Genomic DNA, 25,455 nt, shown 5'->3' with positions numbered 1-25,455 from the left:
GTGGATGGATGGACTCTGTTTTTCAGGAAGGCTATACCTTTTACCCAAGCTGCAGACAATCCCTTTATAAAGATGAGCTCACAATATAAAATTTAAAAATATACACAAAGAACCACTCCACTCAAAGACAATTAACAAACATAATGGGCAGGAGATGCCAACTCTTGAGAATCTCTTACAGAACAGTCAGAGAGAAAGTATCATCCACTCATTCACTTGACAACATTTGCATGTCCACCACAGGCTCAGTTTTATACATATATTTAAAAATATTAAAGAAATAAGAGAATATAAATCTTTTCAGAGAAAGACCACTCCCACAAAAAAGAGAATTTGAAAAAAAATCACATATACGTGAAATATATGATTTAAATAAAAAACTCAGTAGAGTTAAAGTAACTACTGAAGAAAACAATCAAAACAATCATGAAAAAATCATGAGTAGATCTGGAAAAAAAATCCCCAGAAATCAGAATGAAGAAAGGAAGATATGGAGACAGATGTTACAGGATACAGTGAAAACAAAAGGAAGTCTTGCACATGTGTAAGAGCAGCACAACGAGACAGGGAAGGAAACCTCGGAAAATACAATGGCTGAGAAGATTCCATAACTGGTGAGCCACAAAAATCCACTGATCCAGGGAGCACTATACTCTCACATCACAAATGATAACCAAGATGTCTGCATGACAGCGGGTGGGGTTGGGATGTGTCAAAGTGAACTACTTGGCCTGGGAAAACTGGCCATGATTCCCTAAGGGTTATTCATGCTTGCCCCTGACCAGTGCAGACAACATCACCCAAAAGATGGGAGTCGGGCTTATAAACTAATGGATCTGTATGAGAGGGGAAATTCCTGGAATTAAAGTCTAGAGATCAACTTTACGGAGCAGAGTAGATTCTCAAGCTTCTTCTACAGAAACTGGTCCAATCAAAGCCTGGAGTCTAATGAACAGATTCTTATTCCTCCTTTTCCCTCCTGTGGTTCTCCTTGGTTAACTTGTACATCTCTCTCTTCCTTCAGAATGTAATTTCATAGGTCGCCACAGGTAAAGCATCTATAAACTTAACCCTGTGCTGAATCTTAGGTATGCATCCATGTTCTCCCATTACAAGCACACGATCCACCCTTTCCATACTTCAGTGTCCTGTTCTATGCGATTGGAGCTAATTACAGAAACTGTTTCCTAGATCGTGTTGTAAATTTTATAAACACACGTATTGTTCTTATAACAGCCCTAGCGTTCGGCTCATTTTAGTCATTCTAAACATACCCACTATTCAATTACTGCTAGGTGGCAGCACTTAAGATTCTGCAAACAGAGCAACACATAAAGACAAGGCTTCCCCTCATGGAGCTTAAATTCTATACAGACACATACAGTATACAGTATGTCAGATGAAGCTAAATGTGACAAAAAAAAAAAAAAAACCAAAGATGAAAGACCACCAAGAGAGGGCGTCAGGGACAGGTGATGTGAACGGGGTAGAGAACTCAACAAGCTTGTCAAGGTGACATTTCCACAAACACCTGAAGGAAGTAAGCCAGGAAGCCAGGTGGCTCTGTGGGAGAGGAGTTAGTGGAACAAAGGCAACTCAGAAAGGGTAGAGTGAACGGGAAAGGTGGGACAGACAGATGGACAGGCCATCAGGGCAATGCTGGTGCTGCGGGCCAATGGGTCCTGCAGAGAGTCTAAGAGCTCTGGATTCTATCCAGATGGAGTGAAGTCTCAAAAAGTTGAGACTTCATCTACCAAACCTGATGGACAATGTTTCTATTCTAATTCTGCTTACACTAAACTGTAAAAAGTCAGCATGAATGAGGATGACCAGAGAGACAGCACTATGGGAAGATCACTCTTAGGAGATAACCATTCTTGCCAACATCCAGGGGGAAAAAAGACCATTTCAAGCCACAGGAAGGGCTAGTAGCATGGCAACAGCCTGGTGTTCAAAGGTTGGCTAGAAGGCTGACGTGGTGGACCTCAGTGAACCAAGCCAAGTGTTGTAAGAGGGAAAGCTGGGAGTCATCGCATAAGGCCTAGTAAACTGGGGCCCAGAGCTGAGACTCCATTTCAAAATACAACCATCGGATGTTTTTAAAAAGCGACACACTCTGTTGTTCAAAGGATCAACAAGCTATTTAGTAGAGAATGAATTGATGGGACAAGAGGACAGTCAGCCAACAGCTGCTGGTGATGCAGGCATGAGACAATAATGGCTCATACAGGAGGAAAGAGAGAGGAATGGATGGACATAATGGGCCTTTTGAGTTCATGACAGGACATATACTCTTTTTTTTTTTTTTTTGGTTTTTCGAGACAGGGTTTCTCTGTATTGTTTTGGAGGCTGGCCTTGAACTCACAGAGATCCTCCTGCCTCTGCCTCCCGAGTGCTGGGATTAAAGGCATGTGCCACCACCGCCCAGCAGGAAATATACTCTTTAAGTGAACATTCAGTGCTGCTGAATGTATTTCCTCTCCCCACTCTGACAAAACCCTCTCAGGGTCAGGATTCGTGAGAAGTGGGCGGGGGAACCACTTACAGGCTCAGCCTCTTCACCATGCTCTTCCGAGGCTTAGGGGAGGTGGTGCTGGCATCGGCAGCTGCTTCAATCTCACAGGAGAGAGCATAGCTGAGAAAGACAGGGAGGTCTGAGGTCAGTGTTTAAGCGCAGAACAGATTCCAGACTCTTGTGATTTGCTGGAATACTGGATTTAGAGGAAGGCTCTGAATAGTCAAAGTAAAGCTGTAGACTGTGGTGTTGTAGCAGGGGTGTCAGAGGGTGTCTGCTTATGGCCACATCTGGTAAGTGCACACTGCATGCCTCCCCTCCACCCCTCTTCCTTTCAGGGGTAGAGGGACGGAGCCTGCTCAGTTCCCCAGGCTTCCACACTGGCAGCAGAAGCTGACTGCAGCCTGCCCCTTGATCACCCTCATCCCATCGCAAGGCCAGAGGAAGAATCCTCCTCCCCAATGAGCCCCACCCCATTTCTTTTCTGCTTCCTCCTTCTAATGTGTTTGTGTGTATGTGCACATGTGTGCACACGCACATATTTTTATGATAGGAAAACGGAAGGAGGCGTTTTTGTAAAATACCTAACTATTGGTGAATAGACATAAGCAATTATATTATTTATAAAGATACATAGATATAACTACAGCCTTATCTTTAATTGCCCAAACTTTCTCAATTAAAAGTGCTGGGGCTTCAGATTCTGGTACGCCAGGCAAACAGCAACTGAGGCAAGGACAAGAGGAGTTTCTGATTTGAAGTGCTTCCGGTGAAAGCTTGTAGCTGTAACTAGCACCGGTACATGGTGAGTAGGCAGATGGGTCATGATGCCCATCGTCATGCCACCTCAAAGCTGAGGTGGTAATCAGGCAGCCTGCCATAACCAGCTACAGTACCCCTCAAAGCCCTCGAGTCCTCACTGGCAAATACTTATTGTGCTGTCAATTTTACTCTTCCTTATGATAAATCCTCAAAGAAAACCTCAGGTCTAACTCAGCGATCAGCAAACTTTCTTTGAATCAGACCAGAGAGTAAGTATTTTAGGATGCGGGCCGTATGGTCTGTCTTTAATGCATGAGAACAACCATAGATAAAATGTAAATGAATGGACCATATTTCGTTAACGAGTTATTTGTGGATCCTGAAATTTGAATTTCAAATAACTATCCCATGCCATATTCTTCTTCTTTTATTTTTTCCCTTCTGACACTTAAAATGTGAAAAGAGGCAGTGGGCCACATATGACAGCCACCAGATTAGAGGGAAGGTCTTAACCTGCAGGCCCAGTATCCAAAGCACTAGCTAGACTCTATGAGCCTTTCCATGTTTTGAAATCTATGCCCCATGCCTCACCCACACCAGAAGCACCACTGCCCTCCGAACACCACACCTGCCAGGACACCAGGCCTTAGCTCACGCTCCTGTCTTGCTGTGTCTGGAATGTTCTTCACTGGCTCCTCTAGTGCAATCTCTCTTCACAGCCTAGCCTACCTGGTAATATCTGTAAATCATCCCCATCCGACATCAGTCCTTAGCCAATGAACTGCTCCTGCCCATAGGAGCCACAGCACTTCAGTTACTCTCTATTTCAGGTTCCCATGGGTTCTTCTTCCTCTTCCTCTCCCCCTCCTCTCTCCCTGAAAGCTAACGCTGTGAACTCTGTGATATGACAGTGGTAGTGATGGTGTCAAGCATGATTAGCATTCTAATAGTGCTTCCCAGAATATGATTTTATACTTAAACATTTTATATACAGGCATCCTAAAGATGAGGAAGGATAAAGGAATGGTTCAAGTTTTCAAAGCTGAGTTACATGACAAGACTTGAAAGCCCATTCACTAGTCCTGTCAGCTTAGCTTCCCTCTGGAAACCAAGGCCCCAGGACCCTAGAACAGCCATCCAAGAGCCATTGAACAGATGACCAAACAAGTTTCTGGCCACTACTAGTCTCTAACCACACCACAGTTCCACCCTGACAGGTGATACACAGCTCAGCCTACCTCTCCTCCTCTGTTAGAAGCTGCTGCCTCTGGAACCACTGGATAAACTTCTGGTCTGGGGTCATGCAGTAGCTGTTGCAAGCAGACTGTAGGAGCTTTATCTGAGCAATCACCTCAAATTCCTAAAGCAGACAGAAAACCAAAAGGAGACTGAGGAATAAGATACAACAAATACAAGTCTTTTCAACATGGAACTGTAACACCCTAAGGGGTAAAATGGGGAGAAAACCATTGCAGAGGACTGTGAAATTCTGCTGCTGTAGAAAGTAAATGAATAAACCCTAAACTCTAACTCAGGGATGGGGTGGAGTTCAGTGGCAGAGGGTATGCCTGGCATACACAACACCCTGGGTTCAATCTCTGGTACCACAGACAAAATAAATTTAAAATACACACATGTATCACTTAAAACTCCTGAAGGCCTTGTATGCTTCTGCTCTCTTCTCCTTGAAAAACAATCTTAAGATTAAAAAACCATCAAAAGAAGCCCAATTAGTCACCAACTCAACTTATAAGAGCACCTTTTCCTTCCTATTTCCATTCTTGGGATTTTTTTCTTTTAAGTGTAAAATTGATGAAATAGGTTTTACTCCTATTTCTTAAAAAAAGAAAGAAGAAAAGAAAGAGAAGGAAGAAAGGGAGGGAGAGAGGAAGGAAGGAAAAGGAAAGGAAAGGGAAGGAAAGCAATGCTTCAGGCCATGACGCTCCCAGCCTCCCACCCGTAACTTCTCCAACCCTTTCTCCTCATTATAAATACACACTGGTAGGGCTGGCCATCTAAACAGTACCGGTCTCATAAAGCTTAATGTTTAGGTTCCCCAAATCCTTGGGTTTTTACTACTTCAGTAAATCATTTCGCTAACCTTCTAAAGCTCACATGAGAACAAGAGAAGCAAATACATAATTACGTCCAAAATTATTTACACCTCTTCACACACTTCAAGGTCCCTTTTTAAATGTCAGCCATCAGGACAAACTGTAGCGTTAGCTTTCATATGCAAACTTTGCAAATGTTTAACTTCTTAGTCTTAAAAGGAAAGTGGTTTCCAGGTTTATGCTGAAGTTAAGGGCCCGGCGCGGGGCGTTGTGGAGGCATAACAGGACATGACGGAAGCAACTGAAGAGCTCGTGGAGTCTTTGGATCTCAGCCTTCAAGTCAGTGGTCTTATCCCTAATCCAGTGCTGTTGTGGGGTGTTTATACCACCATGCCACAGAAGGCTCAGTGGACAAGGGACAGAAAGCTCCGGCCAGTCCTTTGGTATCTTGTTGCTGAGGAGGCTAGCCCATGCCCCATCACTCCCCAGGTTCTCTGCTCCTGCACTGTTCTCTGGCCTCAAGCTGAGACTGGACTCTGCCTCCTCTGTACTTCTCTAAGACCCTCCAGTTCTGCTTTGAGCTCGGATGAAGATGAATTATGGCTGGCTGCTCATCTGCCTGTCTCTGTCCTGGATTGTGGACTTCATGAGGGTAGGGAGCTCTGGTTTCTCACAGAAGAAGTTTCCAAACTCCCTGTTAGGTACAGAATCAGTGCTGGGAGAACGAAAGGATGGAGACAGAGTAAAAGACAGTGAACACTACAGGGTAGTGACAGCTCTCACTCATTTTCCTTTCAAACATTCAAATGCCTATCGCATTATACTTTAAAAAAAAAAACAGTGCAGAACTATTCTACCCATAGAAAGATTCAAGTATGATATAGAACATTCTTCCTATACTGACAGGAAAGATAAAAGATAACTACCTACATCTAATGGGGAAGACTGACGATGTCCTTCTCACACCCAGACAAATCCACGGGAGTAACCATCTTAATGTCTTTCACTCTTAGAAACTTATTTCCTTAATAGATGAACTTGCTTTTTATTCAACTGAGAAAAAAAAATGCTTATGTTGGATGGTAGTGGCGCACGCCTTTAATCCCAGCACTTGAGAAGCAGAGGCAGGCTGATCTCTGTTAAGTTCGAGGTCAGACTGAACTGCAGAGCTAGTTCCAGTACATTCAAGGTTACACAGAGAAACCCTGTCTCAAAAACAAAAACAAGCAAACAAAAACCATATATTCAAGGTGTGAACGTGATATTTTAGAATAGGTATTTGCTGTGGAATGACTAAATCAAGCTTAATAACATATTAAGTAAGTGTTTCACATATTTCTTTGTAGGAGAATATTCAAAATCTATTCTCAGTAATAATTTTCACATGCATAATACATTATTACTAACTATAGAGTAAACCTGTTTTTCTAAAAGTAACTGCAAAGAAGGAGATGAGGCAGAGGTAAGAAAAGAAATCTCTCAATCGGTGTGTGTGTGTGTGTGTTAGGGATCAAATGCAAGCCCTTATGCATGCTAGGTCAAGGGCCCTCCCATTGAGCTATGCACCGGCTCTACACTACCTTTAATTTATTAATAAGCTTTGCCACTGGACAAAATCTGAATTCTGCTCATTACCAGCTGACTCTGGCCCAGCTATTCAATCTCTTCCATCCTCACCTTTCACTGAAGATGAGGAAAAAGAGCTTACAGGGGTCTCCTGGAGCGATGTACAGGAACATGCCAAACATAATTCATATTAAAAATGGTTGGTGGGTATCATTTTCTGTCTCTCCAAAAACAAAGAACAAAATCTGTCTCCACTTTTTAGTTTTTCATGCCCAGATTAAACAAAATGGCAAAAAGGTAGGCAAGAGTTCTACTTACCCTTCTCCTTTTCTCAAAGTTGATCAGTCCACCCTGAAAGAAATGTTTAAAAGAATGTAACCAAGCAAACTATAGAGCCCTGTGCTGCTGCGGGTCACACTAAATAATGAGAGACTTGTAATTATTAATGATCTTGTTAACATGGCCACTACAGAGGAAGACGGTCATCTCCTGGTAGGCAACCATCTTAAAATCTGAAACCAACTACAACAGCAGTGATAAGGCATTGCACGTCAGAATCCAACACATTTGCCAAGCTAGTGAAGAGCTTGACCCAATACAGCAAAAACAGATGCCACTGACTCATGCTAAAAACCAAATTGACAATGGTTTATCATAAGGGAAGTGACTTCCCCACAGCATCATGGAAATTTAGAAATTAAGTTTCAATTCTTCAGCACCACCATCCCTATTCTCAGTAGGTTACATTTAATTTCTCAATATTTGCCCACTCCATGCAGTTCCTAGAGGCCAGGGAGACACACGAGTTCGGGAAATGCAAAATGGATGAGCATGTCTACACCACTTACAGAATACTGGGAAGTATGTAAAACAGCTTCCCTTTCCAGTTGCTGTACATGCAAAGCAGGCTGCATTGGAGAACCTAATGTGTACATATACAGGCTGCTTTTGTTTTGTAGGAAGCTGTGTTTTGTTTAGTCTGTGATTTGTTTGTTTGTTTGGCATTGCTAGGGACTGACCCAGGATGTGAAAGGCATGTGCTCTGAGTTAGAAGTTGAGCCCTACAAATAATCTTTAAATCTCATTTCAAATATCAAATCCTTTTGTACCTAACATTTCCTTACTGCTACTAACAGGCTGCTTGTTTGGGTAGAATTTACCTGCCTTCACTGCAAAAGAAATACAGCAGGCGGAGCCAAGTGTATACTCGAGAACAGGTGACAGTGACACAATAATTACAAAGGAATGAGGAGGATCTACTCGAAAATTCACTAGTCTGGCTCATTCTTTACTCTCCGGGGAGAGCTGGGGGTATTAACCCTTCGAGTCCATCCCCAGTGCCCATGCTCAGCCCCCACCCCTCAAAAGGCATTTTAGTCACGTGTCTTCATATGGACCTGACCATCCTCCATCATCTGACATGCTCCCTCGCCTTCCACGGCCTTTCTTACTGCTCACACTGCTACCATTTCCAGCCACCCTGCCTGATTCAGTAAGCAGTGGTTCCTCTCGCTGGCCTCTGCGCCATTTCTGGCATCTTCTGGTGTTTGTTTTGTGCTCCCACTGCCCAGCCTACTACCACGTGCATCGTGGGCTCTAAAAAGATACTTTGAGAAACAAAGTTCTCCATACAGCCAAGAAGAAGGCTGCACCGAACTGCCTTGGCTGCAAGCAGCTGCAGAGAACCTACCTCAATGAAGTCCTGAAGAGCAGTGTCCAGCATGGTCAGGTCAGTCAGGAAGGTGCCCAAGTAAGGTACAGTGCCCTGCATCACACCCTGAAGAGGAGTCAGAGCAGGCTGTCTTTACTGTCACTGAAATGTTTAATGCCTTTGGTGACCCACACACCAGAGAAAATGAACCTGGACAATGCTAGTTTGGAGTCATTAGTGTCTCCTGCAGGACTGAAACTGTTTTAAAGCCCTATACAAACAGGACAGGAACTGTATGACCTAATGTCTAACTTCCATTCAGGAAAAGCAAGCCTCTGTCCAGATCCATCACACATGTGTCCAAGTGTGTTCACAGCTGGGTCCAGAACTCAGGCTCTGGTCAGGGGGCTCTGCTCTCCTCAGTGTATGCAGATACTTCCAACTGTTTGGAATGCCCCGGATAGCCATGGCCTCAGGATCATTAAGAGTAGACCATTATTTCCCAGTAAAAGAAGTATGGGCCATCACTATTAGTGATTTACCTTCGGAAAAACAGAGAGAGAGAGTAGTGACTTTACACAGGTTAATTGGACAAACTCTATTTTAACCAAGTCAGGGATACCATCAACATGACAGCAGATGCCACGCTGACACCACATTCTTTGACAGGATGTGACAAGAGGAGTATTTCATCTCTGTGAAATTCTTTCCAAACAGGTGTGACCTCAGTTTAATCACTAGACAAACAAAGATGAACTCGGACTGTGGGGCATTTTACAGGACTCCTGGGTGATACTCCTGATGACTGTTGAGGTCAAGACAAACAAGTTAAGACTCTGAAGCTGCCATGAACCAGAAGCGATTAGAAATCGTGACAGCTAAGTGTTGCTGGTATGCTGAACTGGGTCCTAGGACAGACAGCAGTGAGTTCCAAATGAAGTCTGGGTTTTAATTGACAGGCTTCCGTTAGTGTACATTTCTTGGGATTGTCTGCTACACCACCATTATAGACGATGTTAAAAGTGAAGAGAAATGAGTAAAGGTTTTTAACTTGCATCCCATCAAGTCTCCTTTGAAACTCTGTTCTCCACAAGGCCACTGAGGCACAAGCGTTCTTCCGGGAAAAGAAACGGTAGGCGGGGCACAGACAGCTTGTATATGCAGGTACTTAGGGAAACTGTGGCAGGAACGGCCTGAGCCAGGGCAAGGCCAGGCCACTTGGCGAGAGGCGGGCTCTGTCCTCAGCCAGTTCACGCCATGCAGGACTTTGTCCTTCAGAAACGTACTGTCAGCTACAGTTTAGTTTGTCCTTCCCCGTTGTGTGTACAAGGTCTTATCCTGAACTAAAATAATCTCTACCCCTCCCTCAGTAGCAGCTATTTTTAACTGTCTTTGAACAACAAAAAATGTGAAACACTTTTGAGTCCTATCAGCCTTAGGTTACAGAAGAGTTCTAACCCTCAAAAATATTGCTAATTTATGTCCAGCCCTAAGGAAAGTTCTCACCAGTCCAGGTTAAAAATATTCATCTGTCTAATCTCTAATCTCTCCTCCTGTCCCCACACCCTCTGCTAGAAGCTGGGGATTTAAGGATGGAGCCAAAGGCCATAATAACTATCCTTCTGCCCTCAGGAAGGAGGTCTGGTTTCTCTGAGAACTGAACTAGGTCCAGTTAGGACCCAGAATTAGCAGAGCTAGGCGATGATTAGGGAGCTTGGGAACAAAGGAAATGATCTCTAAATACAAGGACCAAATCTTCCTAGCCAGAGACATTTTTGCCTCGGTCATTGCATACCCAAAGCTGATGAGGCTTCTGATCGAAGTGGCAACAGCAGCAAGTGTAAAAGGGGGTGGGGGATGGCAAGAGGGATGGAGATATGCCCGCTGCACACTTTTCTTCATCATTTGGTGGAGGGGCGTCTGTAGGATTTGCAGCTCTTGGTATTCATTTCTCACTGGGTCTAACACTTTTGCTAAAAACTTCCCAGGGCAAGTCAAAATGAAAGAGACCTTTGACAAGTGTGGATGCCCTGCAGAAGGATGCTGGGGTCACGTGCCAGCTGCCTAGCCAAGTATACAGGGCTGCTCTCCTGCCAGAGGACGGGGCAGACATACCATATCCTTCTGCAGCTGCAGCCGCCTCTGAGTCCGCTTCTGGTTTTCTTTCACACTGCTGTCCAGGTTTGCAAACTTTGAGGTTCCTTCCTAAGAAACAGAGCGTCCACCAAGGAGAGTCATGGAGGGTGCCAATCAGAAGAGAGGAAATCTAGGTTCTAGAATACAATCTCTTCCTGTGTCTCAGGATGCCATGCAAATGAAGAGGCCTCCTGAAGGCCTTCAGCCTGTGCTATGGTTGTGGTAGGGGCCGTGCTGCAGACTAGTCTCTGCACTTGGTGGCCGGGTATTATGCTACTCTTCCCCCACTCTGTAAAAGCAGGGATCCTAATTTCACGAGAAAAATCAATCATCAACACAAGGTAGGTGATTCCTAAAATGGGAGGCTTTTTTTTTTTTTTTTTACACACATCTGGGGTTTCATGCCAAGTAATCCTATGTCTTAGAAATGAAGCTCTCTTCCTGCACATTTTATGGCTTCTTTATCTTGGCCTGGAATGAATGTGCCAGCATCCTATGAAGGAAGGGGACTGTGTGGTACTTCTTAGCTAAATGAAACCTTTGCACAGCAAGATTTTGAGGAAGTTCAGTGTTTGGGTACACCCCAATTAATGAAAGGCAAGCCATTTGCAGGGTTCCCTTAGTCCTCCTAAGATGTCTCACCAGACTCTTACAAGTCTACCCTTCTTGGGGTCTGAGGACGGATGACCATCCATGCTCCCTGCATGCTGCCTGCTGCCTGGCACAAGAACTGAGCTTCTACCTAACCAGTAACCATGCGTTTGCTGACTGAACATAAAATGTTTCAGTTGTGTGGTTTCAGGGTCTTGTTAAGTTCTCATTTTCCAGGAACTGCATGAATGGAAGATGATTTTGCAATTCAGTGTAACCTCTATATTAGTTTTTCCTTAGTTTCTCTCGGGTTTATTGCATTATAAGCATGTGACCTTATATTAGCATACAATTACAAACGGACTCTTTCTCAGCATCAGGGCCTGACTGATAGTGTCAAGGCATAAATACATTCTGTCATTTGCCAGCTGTGACCCTGTCTGGGGCATGCCACTGGCGAACAGGACCCATCTCAGTGGCACCTCTTACAGATGAAAAGAGCGAGAGTCAGCATCTAATGGCAGTCCACACAGCTTTTCCTAGGGACTCATAGCAGGTGGTGACGCGTAAGTCCTAGTTTGGAGTGAGAAATCAATTCTGCTGACTTGAAGGCAGGCACTAGCCTCTTCCTCTTCTCCCAGAACTAAGATAAGTACTGGAAATTATTTCAGATTTGTCTAAAATTCTTTTTTTTTAATACAGAGTTTAACAGTGTAGTTCTGGCTAGCCTGGAACTCGCTATATGGAACAGACTGGCCCCACAAAGAGTCACTTGTCTCTGCCTCCCAAGTGCTGGCACTAAAAATGTACTCCACCATGCCCTGTTTATCTAAAATTCTTAATAAGGACTTCTAAAAAGTTAAACCTAAGAATCATAAAACAACAGAGGAATCTTAAGGAGCACTGAACACACCCTCCTATGAGCAGGAGAGAAAAGGACCAGAGATGAGGAGCAAGATTTGTTGACTTCATGACTTGGCTCCCTGAAAATGAGAGTCCATCCCTGCTGCAGCACTACCACAAAACTGATGAGTCAGCCATGAGCAGTGCACTCCAGTAACCTGAGCAATTGGGAGGTCAAGACAGAAGGATCATGAGTTCAAGGCCAGCCTGCAATACACCATGAATTCAAGGTTAGCCTGGACCAGACTGTAAGATGATGTCTAAATAAAAAGGAAAAAAAAAAGGCGACTGGTAACTGCCTGCTTTTTCCCAGTGGAATGTCAACTAGAAATCCAATCAATTGTCATATCCAGTATTTGTATCCTCGCCTGGCCTGAAATTCTTTACATAACCATCCCACCACCTCCATCAAGCCATCCGTGGGCTCCTGTAATACAGCACTCTGGGTCTTTGCTCCTGCCTCCTTCGAGGCTCACATTCACACTCTTGGCTACTCTTCATCTTCCCAAGTCATCTTGTTTTCCAACAGACTGGTATCATTGGGAAGTGACTTCAGTCATCACCTCTGTGCCGGTGGATTTCAAATTTCTCCCTGTGCTTCCTCCAGCCTCTCACACCAATCCTCGCTCCTCCTGGCCTCCGCACCGCTGACCTTCTCCCTAGTGCGAGTCTCTCCCCTTTGTCTCACTTTCCTTTATCTCTGCTTTTGCAGACTCCAGCTGCCTTCATGCTGTTGCAGTGCCTCAGAGAAACTTAATGCGAGGTCTCCAATGACTTTGACTGCTGGGTACTGGCTCAATTTTAAGATATGATGGTGACATTGTGGCTCAGAAGCTACCAGAAACTGTGGTTTGAATGGGTGTTCGCAGTGTGAATGGACTCTTGCTCTGACCTCAATATGAACACATTGTAGAGCTTCACTCACCATTCATTTCCCCCAGAGCCAGACTCCTGGAGGTTTTTTAGAAGTTGTTCATATTAAAGCAACCAGGGATAGTTATTATCCACCATGAGGCACAAGAACCACGAGTTGGTGGCATCCTGCTTTCTGTTGTTTTGAAATCTATAGATTCAATGATCTGTAATTATTCTAAGTTTCAGAAATCATAAGGTTTAATAAATTATAAACATAAGACAGTCTTTGAAAAGAAATGAAAAAAACTTTCTCAACAGTTAGAAGGAAAACCACAAATGTTTACTAGACATTATGTTGTCTGGGTCATAATATTAGAGAAGTGACATATTACATCTACCCTGAAGTAGAAGATAGGTCATTTAAAACTAAGATTACCCAACTATAAATCAGAGTCTAGGAGTAACATATTAGAAACAGGGCCCAGTAGTTTTTCTTAGTGCTTATTTTGAGAACTTAAGTACCTTGATCTCATTATTTACAACTGTGTTGAGAAGTTACACCCAGAACTATACACTTCACATGAATAATGATCAACAGAGATGATGGGAAAGGGATCTACACACACATATGGACTACGCAAAGCATTCCACCAGCATGCATGACAATGTACAGGCCACCTGAACTCATCGCCAAGTTTTGCAGTTCATTGGAACTGGAGCCTTATATGACATTTAACTTACAGTACCGAGGTGGATGTCTCCATCTGAGAAAGGTTTATGGGATCTTTAATGTCTAGATATAGCCTGCATCTAAGGTTTCAGCCAGAAGACTGTCACCAGGCAATGAACTGCACACAATTCAATTTATCTGCCTTGGAAGGATGATTCAGGGCTATTGGGATTTCAGTGTGCGGCTCCAGTTAGTCTAGCTCTGTGCTGCAGACTGGGAGGCCACTAAGCCATGTCCTTCCAGCCAGATGGGTTTCCATTTAAAGTCTGTGAATCCAGAAAGACGTGAAAGAAGGAGTAATGCAATCGCATGAATCATTGTTTAGTGTGCAGTTAATCCAAAGCCAAAGTCAGACATCAGCATAAGCTGCCCATCCTGTATCATCTACTCCAAGAAGGAACCAGAGCAGGAAAAATAGAAAAGTATGTGAATGACAAGCCCACTAATCCACACAGTCAAACAGCGGTTTCTGTGTGTGTGTTTCACATAAGGCACTATATCAGGCATCAGGAAATAAAGCACAGGTCTTTGATTGTCTCTAAATTGGATTTACAATTCAGCTATACTGCATGTTAGGTGTGCACCTTAGGAACTAGGGCCATTACATTCACCTGTGGGTCTTGGATATCTACAAAATAATGATGACAAAATTTAGATGGTAGGAAGCTGTGAAGAGAATAACTGGCCTATATTAACTCCCCACTGAGTGTGCATGAAGTTATTTGTCATGGTGTGAGCAATTATTGTGCAGTGTCCACAGTCCTCAACTACGGGTGAACTCCTAGACACAGAGGCTGTTTTATAAATCATCATATTTCTAAAGACAAATTCAAAGTTTTATAAATTCAAGGCATTGAGCACATTTCTAGAGACGTATAATGAATGAGTCAGGCCATCCCTTTGGCTAGCAGGCAGTTCAGGAGTCACCACTTATCTAGTGTTCAATAAACATTGCTGACTGAAAAATATTGTGCAATTTGGTCAAAAAAAAAAAAAAAGGACATGGAATTGCAGGCTGCCCTCTGTCATTCTAAGAGCCATTTTGCTGAGAAGGAATATTCCAAGGGCTCTCATTCATGCAACTTGTAGCACTGAGTGGCTGCTTGTTAACCCCAGTTCTGATTCAATCATGTGGGTGGAAGCAGGAAGGGTAGAAGGAGAAAGCTCAACTGGGCTTTGAATTCTCTCAGTCCCAAGTTTCCTAGATTACATAGAAGATAAAAATTCTGCTTTCCTGGGAGGTTAAAAGGAATGCAAATAGCTTCAATCTACTCTTCCCAGAGCCACCTCAGAGCTGCCCAGGATCCTCACCTTCATGAGTAGTTCCCGACTGGTTAGATGGTTATTATGGTCAGAGAAGATATCTGAAAGTTCTTCAAACATCAGCATCCGGTCCCTATGAACAACGATGAAGAAAAAGTAAACAACAGATAGCAAAAATATGACATCTGAAGCTTAGTTATCTTCAGTATGAATTCCCATGAAAGACTGCCTCGGGATTGGTGGGAGATGTAAACACTAATGGAGGTAATGAGTGAACTCATGTGGATAGCTTTTGTAAAAGATGAACGTGGAAATGTTCTAAGTCATACATATTTAATTTTTTAAATGATTCACTTGAAGCATCAAGTTTTAGAGAGATATTCCCTTAAGTAAGTTTAAGAAGCATTTATCCCCAAAATACATACAGAGTCCTCCAGAAGTCATCTTGGCCAGACACTTAAGTTTAGAGAGGAAGACGCCATGGCCAAGGGTTTGCCCCAGTTCTCACTAGTAACTGCTGAGAGCTGCAGATATAGAGCCCAAATGTTCCGCATCTTGGGCCCATATTCTTATTCTCAGAGTAGACTAGTAGAACCATGATGGATCCTATAGCCATGAGGGATGGGTTCAAACCTACTTACTTCCTTGGTGATCTTGGACAAGTTGCTTAACTTTGCTATGTTTCAAATTTCTTGTCTGTACATAGGGAAACGATTGAAGTATGACACATATAAAAAACCCGTGAGACTCATGTCCCTCCCCCTGCACTGCTCTCCAATAGCACTCCACTTGTCTGCACACATCTCTCTCCACAATCACTGAATGGATGACTCTGAAGGTCACAAATGACTAGCAGTCAAATCCCCAAGTATACAACATCTTCATTATCATAAAAGTCCACTATGAAGACTTGTCTGCATAGTAATGAATATAATATTATTTGTCTGACCAAACCATAAAAGCTATTTCTGTTTTGGAGAAAACAATTAAGAACTTAACTATACAAGTATTTCAATGAAAGAAATAAGTACGTATCTACCTCTGTCTACTGAAAGCAAGCAATGTAAAGGATTATAGTAAAAGTAGTTAGTAAATAAGATATCCTGACTCTACCTCCCTGAATTTAGCCACAGAGAACACATAACACTGATACAGAAAGGGCTTCAGTGATATTCTATGGCAACCTTTCTAAAACGTAAGCCAACCAGCCAACAAATCACACATGTCCAACAGGATTCAGTTTTGAGATTTTTTTTATTTTTATTTTTTTTGTTCTTGAAAAGTTGTTTTAAAAGCCAACTGAAAGAATGGATCTTCTCTTCAGCAACCCAAGAACCTAAGGCTGTTATTTTAAAGGTTAATTTATATTACTTTCATTTCGTGTTTATGTGTGTGTGGGGGTGAGGTGTGTTAGCACAGTGCCCTCAGAGCCCAGAGGCATCTGGAATTAAACTTACAGATAACTGTGGGTATTGGGAGCTGAACTTGGGTCCTCTACAGGAATGTGCAGTGCTCTTAACCATTCAGCCATCTCTCCAGCCCCCATGTGCACTAGTTTTTGAACTTGTAGTTTAAGACTCAGACCTGCTGCAAAGGAAATCTTGGGCTAGCTAGGCGACTTTCCGTAGAGTGGAACTAGTCAATCACCAATGAAAGCCATGATCGTCTTTCACTGAAGTCAGACAAGGATGGATTTTAGCATTTGACCATTCCTTTGTTTATGATGAATAGTAATGAGGGGGAGGGAAGGTAATGCCAAGGTATGGAGGACACAGGCTTCTGATTTTCCCCTCCGACTTTACCGGGAGCAGCCAACTAATGAGTCTGTGGAACCTATATCTTCATTAAATGTATGTTCAGAGGAAAATGAACCAACTAATCTCTCTCATGCAGAGTGGCAGGCACTACTGAAAATAGTAAAGAAGGAGAGGGAGGAAGAAAAGCAAGAGTAGTAGTCAAAAAAAGTGCAGTGGTCTTGAAAACCTTGGCTTCCATTTTTGTTTTGACAGATAATGGTATCACAAACACAGCTGGAACTCTGTGGTCCAGGTGGTTGTAGATTGTACAGCTCTGTAACTCAAAGCATATTCACATTTGTTTTCTAAGACGAGGTCTCATTATGTAGCCCTGGCTAGCTTGGAACTTGCTATAAGGATCAGGCTGGCATCCAACTCAACTGCCTCTTCCTTCCATGTGCTGGGACTACTATCATTCATTATAATTCTTTTTTTTTTAGCATCAGAGAATTAGCTAACCAATAAAAGTCGCTTCTCATCTCATCTGTAAGCTTGAGTCCTCTGGCACCCATTTTCCAGCATAAACTTATGATGCTCTTGGTTTGTCAATATGGGTGGGCCTCTTACAGGATAAGATAGTGATGATTAGAATCACCATGGAAATATATCTAAGGGTATATTTCTAAAAAAACAACTAGATATGGAGATATGGTTGAATGGAAAACCCCATCTGTGGTGGTTTGAACCAGAATGACCTCCCTAGGTTCACAGGTTTGAATTGGGGGTCCCTAGGTGGCAGAACTGTGTGGGAAGGATTAGAAATGTGACCTTGTGGGAGGAGATGTGTCACTATGGGTGGTATTGGAGGTTTCAAAGTCCATGCCAGATTCAGTCTCCCCTCTCCCCTGTCTTCAGATCAAGACGTAAGTTCTTAGCTATTGCTCCAGAGGCACGCACGCCTGCCACCATGCTTCCTGACATGCTGGCTGTGGACTAATCCTCTGAAACTGCAAGCAAGCCCCCATTTAAATGCCTTCCTTCATAAATTGCTTTGGTCTCCACAGTAATAGAGCAACTATGATACCACCCTAAATATGGGCCATCCATCCCACACACTGGAGTCCTGGGCTGAACAAAAAGGAAAAATTAAGTTCAGTAAAGCATTCATTGCTTGCTTTCTACCTGTAGATACAATGTGACCAGCCACTTCCTGCTCCTAATGCGACGCCTATTATATCCCCCAGAACTGTAAACCAAAATAAGTGCTTTCTTCCTTAAGTTGCTTTGCTCAGGCATTTTGTAGCAGTGACCAAACAAGTCATTAGCTAGCACAAACAATATCAGTCTCTTAGGGTTTAATCAATTCTGGCTGATGATGGAACTAAGCATCTAGGGCTTGCAGCCTAAGCACATAGCTAGAAAGTCCATTGACTTCCCTCCTGCTCAACAGTGACTATGCTGCAGACAGGGAAGATAGGAAGTTCCCACACTCTTCGTGATGAATCTTGACAGCCTCACTAGTTCAAGCCTGGGAAGGTCTGGATGGAGCTAACCCAGCTGGTACCCATGACACAAGGCATACTCTCTGGGCTGGCTGGTTTTCATGTCAACTTGACACAAGCAAGGGTATTCTGGGAAGAAGGGATGGTAATCAAATGCCTCCATGAATTGGCCTGCAGGCAAGTCTGTGGGGGGGGATTTTCTTGATTGATGATAGATATGGAAGCACCCAGCTCACTGTGGGGGATGCCATCCCAGATAAGAAAGAAGGCTGAGCAAGTCAGTAAGCAGCATTCCTCCATGGTCTCTGCATCAGTTCCTGCCTCCAGGTTCCTGCCCTGACTTCCCCTGGATGATGGACTTGTAAACTATATGGTGAAATAAACCCCTTCCTCCCCAAGTTGCCTTTGGTCATGGTGTTTTTATCATAGCAGTAGAAACTCTAAGACACCCTCTAAATTTGTGTCTCTTCCTTTGGAAAAGAAATAGTCTCTAGTCCACAATGAAAGTTCCAGAAGTGGAAGAAACAGCAATGGTGATAGAACAGGGTCACACCGTGTTCCCAGTTATTCCAAAGATTGAACTAGGAAGTATGAAGGAAACACAGCACAGGATGTTAGTAGTTGAAAATCGCAGTAAGGCACCTTGCAAGAAGCCCCCCACCTAAAACAGCTCTTTGTATGCTGAAGCAGAAGTGAACACAGTGGCTTCCTAGTGACCACCAGGAACTAAGGTCCTAGCTGCACATTATCCCTCACATCCTGCAGCAGCTTAGGGCTATGGAATGGGACCAAAAAACCAACCAGAAGTCATTCGAACTGCCCAACTCATCACTCCACCGCCTCGTCCCTCAAGATCCAGATGCTAAGCACACCCTTCAAACCATCCCCAAGGTTGGTAATCATGGCTCTGGCACACACACCAAGAATCAGTGTGAAGCTGCAGCTGCCCTCCCTCGACATCCATTAATGTGCCCTTCCTGAAACACACACAGGGTTTCAAGTATGTTTCTCTTGTCACCTAATAGGTGTTCTGATGGTAAGCACCCATAGTACGGAAGCAGCAACCGATCACCTGACAGAGGAAAACTGAGCCGGCACTGGGGAACTTACTTCGGGACCGCAGCCCAAGCCTTTTTCAACCGATAGATGGAATTGGACTGCAGTGCAGAAACGATGGCCCTCAAGGAGGAAAAATTCTTCAGGATTCTACATTCCTGTACAGGGAGTGACAGAGACATAAAAGGCATTTAAATATCAGTATTACAGTGGGTTGCTGGTTTCCTGTGTTAGAGGTATTACAGCTGCTATGAATTCTTACCACTAAATAGGCAGCTGTATAAATACTGGACATCAAAAAGTGGTTCCTTCCTCCCGCCCCAGTCACCAAAACACTTTATAGATTTTGGCACCACAAGCTTGTCTTTCCCCTCTCCCCCGATATATTTTTGTGTTGTTGTTACAGTTTTATAGTCTCCAGCTTTCCCAGTAAAAACAGCCAGAGGAGGCAAGCATACACGGCTCTGCTAGAGAACACAACTGTCGTTTGCAGAAAGAACAAGGATACCATAAAAATACATGCAGAGGATCACTGTGCCCTGCGGCTACCTGGGGGAGCTGGGCAGCAGTTCAGATGGTACAAAGAGCTCGTGCCCTGGGACGTGTATATAACTTGGCAATAAAAATTCACCACAAGTTGAACTTCGGCTTTCATGCTCTTAACCAAGGGAGAATATTTTTATACACATCCATTTGGTTTCAAATTGGCTTGTCCCACAATCGTAAACATCCAAAAACACCTTGGTACTTCAATGCTTCCAAAATAACTTGAACTTTTAAAATAAGATTCATTTTGGCAGTGTTTTAAAAACAAAACAGAAAGAGAGAAGGAAAGATCCTAGGTGTCATTTTCTGGGTAAGGAGAGGGGTTCCTTGCTTAAATGTATCCTACCATAGGGCCAAGCCCATGTGTAAGCAGTCATCAACCCTGGAGGCAAAAAAAAAAACTTCTATGGAATAGCAGGGCCAGTAAACCAGGAAACCAATCTCATTGCTGGCTGGCCTGGGGGCTGACCACGTTGTGTAAATGTCAGAGAATACACTTTACACAGAAGTACACAGGAGTGCACTGTATCCAGGTTTTACAATTGAGTACACTGATGAGTACATGTTTGACTTCATGCAGGACAACCCAGGCAAGACACGCCAGGGTGATTAGGTGTAAGTGTAAATTGCTTCAAGAATCATTTTGCTAAGTAATGTTGGTCTTCACCATGGAGGGAAAAAAATTCTCCAATTTGGAGTGACAAAATCTTTGATGCCAACCAAACCCTCAAAGGTTTTCTTCAGAATAAATTTAAATGCATTTTATGAAAGCCATTCATGCCCAGTCTTTAAAAATGTCCTGATGGCCCCTTTATTTAAAAAGAAAAAAAAGAAAGAAAGAGAGAGAGAGAGAGAGAGAGGCAGGGAGAGGGGATGGAGGAAGGAAGGTGAGGTAAAAGAAGTGAGGGACAGAGAGAGGGGGGAGGGAGGGAGGGAGAGAGAGAGAGAGAGAGAGAGAGAGAGAGAGAGAGAGAGAGAGAGAGAGAGAGAGAGAGAAGAAAGACAGAAAGGAGAAGGGAAGAAGAAAGGGAGGAAAGGAAGGAGGGAAGAGGAGGGGGAGGGAGAAAGGAGGGGGAGGGAGGGAGGGAGGGAGAGAGGGAGGGAGGGAGGGAAGGAGGGAGGGAGGGAAGGAGGGAGGGAGAGTGGAGAGCTGCTGCTGTCTGGAAACCACACTCTGACAGCATGGTTCAACAAAGGTTCAGCATTCCAAAATTATGTTCTAAAAATCAGGAAACTTGCAATAAATAAAGACACCCAGACCCTGATATATCATGTCCATCGTATTAAACATATGGAACACATTATTCAGTAACAGGCTGAGGCTGGGCTTAAGAGAACACATGAAGCATCCAGTCATGTTTTTTAAAAAGGAGGCATATTCCAGAAGATGCAGTGCAAAACCAAAAATGCAGCACAGAGCCAGGCCAAGAATACACACCCATATTAGGTCAGAAATTATTTCTACATGTAAAATTAATATCATTTTCCAACTTCTTTTCAATAGAAATCAACTGTGACTAATGAGAGAAGAATAAAATAAATCTTGGCAGAAAACCACTTGTGAGTTTCAAGGTTTTATGAAGTTATTCTACATGATTTCAAGAGACATAACATACTCAACACTGGGGAAAAGCCCACTTTAAGAGCAAGGTTAAAGCTTTCTGGATTTGTAAACATGCTATGGGATGTAGAATACACTTTGAGTTATCTACAGTTTCCTTAGCATATAAACACACAATCTATATTTAATGTCAACTGAAAGTCGTTATTTGAGCCACACACAGGGATGCTGGGTTTTTGCAGTCTAAGTAGGTCAATGAATTTGGGCATAAAGGCCATTAGTTTTGAGATATAATGTAGTGGCAAAAATACCTTCTTATAATTCTAAGAAGAAAGAGCTATTCCATGCTAGTCCCTCAAAACTTTTTGTGGTTATGTTTGTAGGGAAATAAGTTTGACTTAGAACAGAAAAGATGTAAGTTCTTTACAACGTCTATGTTTGTTCCTGCTCATTTCTTTCAGACACTAGCATGTATGGGGTCATCCGAAAAACTCAAAAAAAAGGCAAATTCTCTGCAACTTTTGTGGCTTTACTCTTTGGTTAAAAACAATAAAAGAAAATGTGAAGGATTCGGGCATTATGCCCTATAAACCAGACTTAGTGGAAAAATACATCTAATGAGACATGAAGCAAAATATGTTTTGTTTTGGTTGAGGGTTAACCATAGCCCAGAACATAATAAACAAATAGGGTATTTATATATCAACTAATTTCACAATCATTTTTTTCATTTTTACTGTAGATTCTTCTTGCCTAGGAGAAAACTTTCATCTTCAAGTACCTAAAATCCTACTGTTTGATAGATGAAGCTAAATTCATTCATGTGATCTTCCTTGATCACCTTACTCAGAGGTAACTTTTCCCTCCTCCACGTCTATGAGATTCATATTGTTGACCCCTCTCCTGCATAGGTGGAGGTCATTTCAGTAAGTCTGAGTCCTGTACAGCTAAATCAATTGTGATTGAGCTTCTTAGATCCCTATATAATATTGGAACTCAAACACATTGGGAACTGACAAACAGAAGAACAATGACTTGGAGACTGTGCCTTTCTCTGCATGGTGACAGATGCCAGTCACATGACTTGTGAATGGTGACAGCTCCAATAGATTAGATTCTGAGTCCCAGAAGAGCATAATCATTTCTAAGAACTCGGGTGTTAAGTCACAGGGCCTCAGGAAGGCCATCTACCAAACACAAGGAATTTTTATAAGATAATTACGTGAGCAATGTTAATCCACTTCTCGATGATTTTGGCTCTCTGCTGAGTTTTGAGTTCTTTGCTCCCCAGGATGGTGCTGACGACACATTTGGTGAGGGTATTAAACTGGGAGATGGTGGCACGGATCGTAGGAGCCAAATGTTTGTTTTCCTTTTTATCCCTCTGAGACCAAATGCAGCCCAGGCAGTGGTGAGGCACTACTTTCTTGAATAGTTGCTGCAACAAAAGAGGAACTGGCATTAAGGAAAACACAGATGCTTGACACATGTGTCATCTAGGACATCTGTAAATGGTGTTTTCTAAGTGGATAAATTATCTTTCTACTTGACATGCTACATGACATTTGTTTGTTTATGTTTACGGTTGTTTGTTTTAGATTCTTTTTAAATAGGATCTCTCTTTGTAGTCCTGACTATCCTGGAACTCACTATGTAGACTAGACTGACCTCGAACTCACAGAGATCTACCTGCTTCTGTCTCCCCAGTGCTAGAATTAGAGGCATGAGCCACCACACCTGGACCTCACATGATCTTTCAAATTTGCTTAACTGAGAAAAAACTTACAGAAAGAAAATAAAAATAACCAAAGCCATTTTTATTTACATATTTTCACAGAAAGTCAAGTAATTCTATTAAGATCTGTGCTACTGATCAAAAGAGAAAAAAGGCGATGGTTATTTCAACCTCAAAAATCACATCGTGTGTGCCGGACACTCAAGAACCACCAGTCATCTACCACGAAAATAGATGTCCTTTGCCCACCTGGAAAGAAGTCCACATAGCATAGCACATGCCTCATCTTTCACTGTGACTGCTTCTCATTTTTCAAGGCAGAGAAACATACTAGCAGAAGAGAGGAAGAATTCAACCTCACAAACCACACAGAAGCATAGGGAGCCTAAGGCCTTGTTTCCAGGTCTTTTCCTTAAAGCAATAAAAATGAGATATTTTTTCTTTTTTCGTCTTTTTCTTATTCTATCAGTTGTATGACCAAAAAAAACCATAGTTGAATAGATCAGATTCCCATTTGTAAAACTCAATACAAGATGTGTAAAAGTTTGTATAAAAGAAAGATGCCCAGCATGTGTTCCATATAGACTATCTGATCTACTTTCCACCCAGCATGTGCTCCATATAGACTCTCTGATCCGCTTTCCATGCTGTATTTTCTTTGCCCTTAGATGGAAACACTGGCCATTTCATATGCTGCAAAAGTGACAGAGCTTAGTTAAGTGCAGAAGGGTAAAACCACCATGACAATTGTTAATTCCTTAACTATGTTTTCCAGCAAACTTGAAGCTTTGAAATGTGACTAGCACGATCAAATATGCACAGCACACAGAAACAGTCAAAATTCAAACGTGCAGGAAGCACACGTGGAAACAGGCGACAGATGTGGTCACATGTGGATTCAATGAATTTACTCCATCCTAAGTTCTGCTTTGACCCCTTTACAATCTTCCAAATAAACAGTTCGGCTCTTGAAATATTTATGAGTGTGAAGGGAGAGAAATGCCTACAGAACAGGGGAGATTCTGTTTCACTAGGATTAGAATTCGTGCTTCCCTCTGTGACCTGAGCTCTGAGGAAAATGCACTTTCACCCAGGACTGCAAGAAGAGCTGGGCTTGAATTATTCACAGGAGTTATTCACATAGCATCTTAACTCTCCCTTTACAGACATAGACTCTCTCAAAGATGCAGAGGATTTCTAGCACATTCCCCAGTGTTGCTCACTGCCCTCTCTGGGCCACTAGTGTTGTCCCTGCCCCATGTTTTAAGTGAAGCACATCTGAGATACAGAAAGAGACCTACCGCGTCCATGTAAGTCAGCTGTTCCGCCACCAGATCTTCTGAGAAGCTCGTGAATTCTGCTGACCCTCCACTCTCCAGTTCCTCTTCCTCTTCCAGGCTGAAGGAGCTGGTGTTGAGAAGTCCATCTGTCCACAACCGGAAACAATCAGTAAGAGGGTGGCATATAAGGCTTTGTTCATGGTGTCAAGCTACACTTCTTTCATTCAGGTAGAAGACAGCTAACTCTCTGGAAAACCACAGGTAGAGATGAACGGAAGCAAACTGGAGGTCCAATCCTGTGTGCTCGTCCTTATTAAACTCAGAGGCCTAGAGCTATCCCTGAGAAGTCATTCAGTGGTCAGCGTAGGCAAAGACTGTAGAAGCCAAACCGAACACACCTTCATCTTGGTTCCTGCCGACTTCATCATCACTTCTAGGACTAATCTTGTTAACACCTTCACCCTAGCTAGGCCACACAATCCTTGATTGCTGGGCCACTTAAAACCATGAGCCTAAAAGACTGAGCAGGAAGCAGGCCAGGCTTTGGTGGGTAGGACCATTTTGGGTATCAAAGACATGCACGAGACCTGTAGAACTTGCAAAAATATTTCACAGCCTCAAACATTCAGAGTTGCTGTACTGAGAGTATGTACAAAGTGTAAAATAAATTTAAACTAAATTCACTGGACGATCATCAATCATCAGAAAGTTACAAGGGTCATAGCCTGAAGAAGTCAAAGAAAATCATTTGAAAGTTCTCTTACTGGAATCTTCTCTCAGTTCCTGAGTTGTTTCCCAACCTCATTCCTGTCAAACCTAACATTGCTCTGGGGGTGGGGGTGGGGGGAACCCTGGTCACACAAAGTGACATCTTGGCAGAAATTCCATCCTGTGTTACTGCTCTCTCAGTAGCGTGTTTATGTTTTAAGCCTTTTCTCTCTTTAGAATGGACGTTGTTAGGCATCTTGCATCATCAAATTGATGCAGCCTCTTCTAAGCTCCCTATGAGACCA

The 25,455-nt window shown here is 43.0% G+C and overlaps 1 protein-coding gene across 3 annotated transcripts in view; it reads right to left on the bottom strand.

The window, feature by feature from the left end:
* The window catches only part of Rgl1 (ral guanine nucleotide dissociation stimulator like 1), a 230,787-nt gene that overhangs the window by 11,496 nt on the left and 193,836 nt on the right, over nt 1–25,455 (bottom strand). For all 3 annotated transcript variants that reach the window (XM_005071280.4, XM_040737599.1, XM_005071281.4), the window contains 9 exons: nt 24,464–24,588; nt 22,650–22,865; nt 19,375–19,478; nt 15,075–15,159; nt 10,664–10,753; nt 8,588–8,674; nt 7,216–7,248; nt 4,516–4,637; nt 2,546–2,635 (listed from right to left, as the gene is read on the bottom strand). In XM_005071280.4, the coding sequence (XP_005071337.2) occupies nt 2,546–2,635; nt 4,516–4,637; nt 7,216–7,248; nt 8,588–8,674; nt 10,664–10,753; nt 15,075–15,159; nt 19,375–19,478; nt 22,650–22,865; nt 24,464–24,588 (952 nt within the window). The remainder of the gene's footprint in view (nt 1–2,545; nt 2,636–4,515; nt 4,638–7,215; nt 7,249–8,587; nt 8,675–10,663; nt 10,754–15,074; nt 15,160–19,374; nt 19,479–22,649; nt 22,866–24,463; nt 24,589–25,455) is intronic.

Source organism: Mesocricetus auratus, unplaced genomic scaffold (genome assembly GCF_017639785.1).
Source record: "Mesocricetus auratus isolate SY011 unplaced genomic scaffold, BCM_Maur_2.0 Super-Scaffold_100676, whole genome shotgun sequence".
In the NCBI taxonomy this organism is placed as follows: Eukaryota; Metazoa; Chordata; class Mammalia; order Rodentia; family Cricetidae; genus Mesocricetus; species Mesocricetus auratus.
This window is presented reverse-complemented; position numbering and strand designations above follow the sequence as displayed.